At 47.2% G+C, this 4902-nt stretch overlaps 1 protein-coding gene across 1 annotated transcript in view; it reads right to left on the reverse strand.

Annotated features, from left to right (window-relative positions):
• Positions 1–4902, reverse strand: part of fcsk (fucose kinase) — an 11854-nt gene that overhangs the window by 4809 nt on the left and 2143 nt on the right. Inside the window, exons 2-13 of the mRNA XM_005745122.1 lie at positions 4029–4180; positions 3713–3763; positions 3520–3645; positions 3331–3403; positions 3076–3173; positions 2912–2992; positions 2543–2662; positions 1549–1720; positions 1368–1474; positions 542–643; positions 201–374; positions 30–103 (exon numbers count right to left, since the gene is read on the reverse strand). Of these exons, the coding sequence (XP_005745179.1) occupies positions 30–103; positions 201–374; positions 542–643; positions 1368–1474; positions 1549–1720; positions 2543–2662; positions 2912–2992; positions 3076–3173; positions 3331–3403; positions 3520–3645; positions 3713–3763; positions 4029–4180 (1330 nt within the window). The remainder of the gene's footprint in view (positions 1–29; positions 104–200; positions 375–541; positions 644–1367; positions 1475–1548; positions 1721–2542; positions 2663–2911; positions 2993–3075; positions 3174–3330; positions 3404–3519; positions 3646–3712; positions 3764–4028; positions 4181–4902) is intronic.

A 4902-nucleotide genomic window follows, 5' to 3' on the forward strand; every position in this document is an offset into this window, starting at 1 on the left:
GGCTGTGGGTGAGAGATGCTGAGTCTTACTGTGTTCCCGTCCTGCTGTAGAAGTTGTTCCACGTCTGGTTGAGGAAGGAAGCGTTGCTGTCGTCAGAGGAGATCTGAGGAAGAGGAGGAGACATCAGATAACACTGGAACGCCACATATGCCCTGAGGAGGCGGCGGCCCAGGAGAATATAAAGATCTCCTGTGTTTTACCTCCAGGTCGTCGTGCGCTCCCATCACCGTGTAGACGTACAGCTGCAGCTCCCCCAGCTCAATCCGATGTCCCTGGATGATGATGTCACTGCTGAGAGGCAGGAGCCGGAGACTTGGTGAGGTCGACAGCTCGAGACCCGACAGCAGACAGCCTGTTGGGACGTCCAGAGGACCCTGACGGTCAGACGGTGGAAATGTTGACACGTTGTCTCCATAAAAACACTGACTTCCTGCTTCTGATCTAACATCATGTCTGGAGAAACATGCAGTGTGGAAATACTAGACTCCGCTCTCAGGAGAGTGCAGTCAGAATACAGTCTGGGTCTGAAACTCCTCCCCACCTGTAGGTGGCAGTGTTGCACCACTGCTCCTGCAGCCACGGAAACGGCTCCCTCCAAAACGCTATTGATCACCCGACCTCCTTCGCTCAACACGTCCTCGTTCTGATGAAACAGGAAGTGGAGCAGAGTTAAACGCTTGTTGATTGATCAATAATGGAGGCCTGACCTCTGGTGGCCACAACAAGAACTGCAGTCATCGCTGAGCTTGCGTGACATTTGTCTCACTAAATGAACCCTCCGTGAATTTTCCGCTGATGATCAAATCTGTGGAAATAAGCTGTCGTCCTTCAGTCAGAAATCATCCCACATCACGTATGGAGGGTCGAGAGAATAAACAATTCAAAATATGAAGTCGTTTTATTTTGAAAACTTATTATTATTTTGCAGTTCAGAGAGATCCTAGATAATAGGGTATCCCAGAATGCATTTCAAATTAAGTCACAGGTGCATATGTACTGTCCCTTTAAATAAAAACATTAAAAGAAAAGCTTTGAAAGACGCTCGAGACACACAGCAGGACAGAGAACGTGACATAATTCATCAAACTGTAAAACAACTACATGTTTTTACAAAACTTCGTAATGTAGTTTAATTAATTAACGACACATTTAAGGAATTAACATATAAAAATATTTTAATGTGTTTAACATGTATTTCCAGTTTGAATGAATTCACGTGTCATTTTCTGATGTATTTATTTCATTTTGACAACATGGGGAAGCTGGAGTCGGGGAAGCGCTTAGTTTCTCACATGCCCACAAAAACAAGCACCAATTACACAATTATTCATAAACTGTACATAAAGGATGGAGGCAGGAACAATCACCTGGATATGCGAGAGAGTGTTTCTCCCCGTCCAATCGCGGCTCAGTCGGTCGACGTGCGCCTTCCCAGACAGAGTCAGGTAGTCGTAGCGACCGCCGGGGACGTACACTGTGAAACGAGGACATGTCAGGAGGCAACGGCGGCATAAAGAAAGAGCGAACGGAGGAGGCGGAGAAACTGACCCAGACTCAGCAGAGCTCCTCTCAGGATCCTCCACAGCTCTGCCCTGCCGCTCCTCACCACCGCCCCCTCCAGCCCGACCGCTGAACTGCAGCCGGCTCGCTCCTCGCTCACAAACTGATCCCGAGTCAAATCCGAGCAGAGACACTTTAACACGTCCAGGAAGAGAGACACCTGAGGAGGAACCACAGCGAGGAGTCACATCAGCATCCACCAGGAAACAACTCGGGAATCTTTATCGCTCCAGCTCGTGCAGCTGCTTTTAAATATGGACGACAGGACGTTAAATTACAGCCGGCCATCTGTCGGAGCAGGTAACTCTGTAACGCCTTGAACGCAGCACGTCTCGTCGTGTGAGGGCCTCATCGTCACGCGTGATGGATCTGAACTTTCTACGGTTAGATGTCTAGTAGCCATGACGATGACTGCGACTCGCCCGACAAACAAAAGTCGTTACAAAAAGCCCAACATCGTCTCCACGGTGATTCACGCCGCTCAGTGTCGATGTTTCAAACTGGGATTATGATCTCGGGTAAACGAGTACAGGTCAGAGGTCATGTTAGTCCTGTGGGCGGGACTCACAGTCACACACTTTATAAAATCAGCATCGTAACTCAAACTTTAGTTGTTTTGTTAAAACTCATATTTCTCGATTTAGTGAAAGGATTGTTTTGACTTTTTATTTTTAATTACAAATCATTTCACTTCATTTTTACACATATAATATCACATATAATATTTTGATCTATTTTTTGTAGATCACATCAATGCTCGGGTTATGGACTTTCATAGTTTCATGTATCATATATTTGGTGTTTAATTTCATATATTTAATTTATTTTAATCCAAAAAACATTTTTTCTTTCCATTACACAACTTCAGCAACTTTCTCGTATTTATCTTTTTTTTCCACTTGAAACTCTCATCCTTCATCATGACATCTCCAAGTCTTAGTTCTCTTCCAGACTAACTTCCCTGGATGACAAATACACGTACCTGGAGGGGCGGAGCTCCAGAGTCCAGCCCCAGGTAAGTGCAGCCGTCCAGAGGCGGCGTGACGTGAGTCTGCAGTAACTTCTCGGACACGGACCTGCTGAAGAAGACCGGACCCGACACCTGCAGACACACACCTCACCATGAGCATAAACCAACATGTGCAGAGTGATTATTAAACACAAAGGCTCAAAATGACATTAAAAAAAAAATCACAATTATATTAAAATGATTAAAAGTATAAAATGATCAGTCTTAAAGTATTCGGCCGTGGAGAATCTGTCAGTGACTTTGTGATGTGCTTCAGTTTGAGCCTAAATGGCTTCTCCTGGAGAATTAAAAGGTGTGTTTGATTTGAGCTAGAAGACGCACCAGTGGCACTTTCCCATCAGGCATTGCAGCGCGCTGGATCTGCTCTTTGGTGCCTCGATAGATGATGTCTCTGACTCGTCCCTGACGGAAAACAACATTTAAATATTCAAAAGAGAAAAGAGGAGAGCACATGGAAAAAAGGTGTGAATGAACTAAGTGAGCACCTGTGAGTCGGACAGGTAGACCCCATGATTGGCTGCATAGGTGACGTCACCAGGTAACGCCAAAACCCGAACACCTGAGAATCCGTCCCAGGACAAACCTGACCAACACGAAAGCGTGACAAGGAGGAGGGGGATGGTTCGATTAAATTCATGACGTTTCCAGGATCACCGGGGCTTCGACCCTCTCACTGTGCTCTACCAGCATGCAGTAGTACTGTAGGTGCGCACTGAGAGTACTGTGTGTGGCACACTTACCAAAGTCAGGAGGGACGGCGAGGATCATGTCGGTGCTGCAGACCCAAACACCGGGAGGAGAACCGGGACAGATCTGAACGAAAACACAACAGTGTTCAGCGATTCAAGGCAAACTGAAGTGGCCCCGACACACAACCCTGCAGCATCCCACGTTTAAAGGGTCTTTCTGGGGACGGTGTGGAAGCTCACCTGGTTGCTGAGGCGGTCCAGCAGCAGATCCAGACAGCAGACTGGAGCCTGGACCTTCTGATCGGGCTTCTCTTCGGGAAGCCAGCAGAACGCTCGGCTGCAGGAGCTCCAAGGAAAGTCCCGACCCTGAGGACCGATCGGAAAAATCAGCCACGGCACAAAAACATCAGAGAGGCGCTGCTGTCTGACTCACCGTGTGGAGGATGAGGATGTAAGCGTCATCCAGGACGTCGGCAGTCACCACCTGAGAGAAAAACAGGTGATCGCATAAAGGACGTGTGACAGTTTGTCTCCTGTTGCAGTGGGAGGAGCTAAAGCAGCATGTTTCAGACTGAGACACAGCTAAGACGAAGGAGGATTATTCTAAACCGAGAATCACGCAGAGAGAAACGATCCGAGGAGATCATGTGCTTTCTAGATCAAAACAACGGGCACATCTTTGGGTTCTCTGGTTTTTGCAGGGTCATGGTCACTAAGGATCAGGTGAAGGAGAGCGGCTGAGGACTCACTGTGTGCCCGGCTCTGCTGCTCAGGTGCTCCGCGGCCACCAGCAGAGCGTTCAGCGTTGCCCCGCCGCTGCCCAGCGGCTCCTGGCGGTCCCTGACGGTCAAAACCAACGCACCCGCAGAGAGGACACCCCGCTGCTGCCTCAGCTCCAGCTCTGATGGACACACAAAAGTAGAAGTGAGATCATAACAACGCCAAACTCTCACTGCAAGCAGGAACATTTCCAAAAGAAACCTCTTTAGAAGGAGTCTATAAACTGAGTGGGTGTTGCATGATTTTAGAGCAAACAGCTGCACCTCAGTGGCTCTACTGCAGCTCAGATTTATCCAACACAGCTCGGACGCAACAGCAAAGGTTTAGATCAGCTGACTGAGATCAATACACTATCGTTGAACTATGACCAGGCTAATTTTAGGATATTTGGCAACAGGCAAAAAATGACATTTTATGTATGGCAATAAATGATCAGCGACATAATAATAATAATAATGGATTTATATAGCGCTTTTCAAGGCACCCAAGACACTATCAGTGTCCACCAGCACTGACTAACAGGGGCCAGAGCAGGCGACAAAATTCCTTCGGGATAAAGTATTTCTGATTTTGATTCAGATTGAAGGAAATTTAAAACTGCTGGCTAAGGGTAAACGTAAATTCAGTAAAATCATAATTCACGTCGGCAGTAATGACACCTGGTTACAACAATCGGAGGTCACTAAAATCAATATTGAATCGGTGTGTAACTTTGTGGGACTCTGTAGTTTTCTCTGGTCCCCTCCCCAATCAGACCAGGAGTGACATGTTTAGCCGCATGTTCTCCTTAAATTGCTGGCTGTCTGAGTGGTGTCCCAGAAACGATGTGGGCTTCATAGATAA

This window comes from Pundamilia nyererei, unplaced genomic scaffold (assembly GCF_000239375.1).
Source record: "Pundamilia nyererei isolate P.nyererei 1_Seehausen unplaced genomic scaffold, PunNye1.0 scaffold00154, whole genome shotgun sequence".
NCBI classification, from domain to species: Eukaryota; Metazoa; Chordata; class Actinopteri; order Cichliformes; family Cichlidae; genus Pundamilia; species Pundamilia nyererei.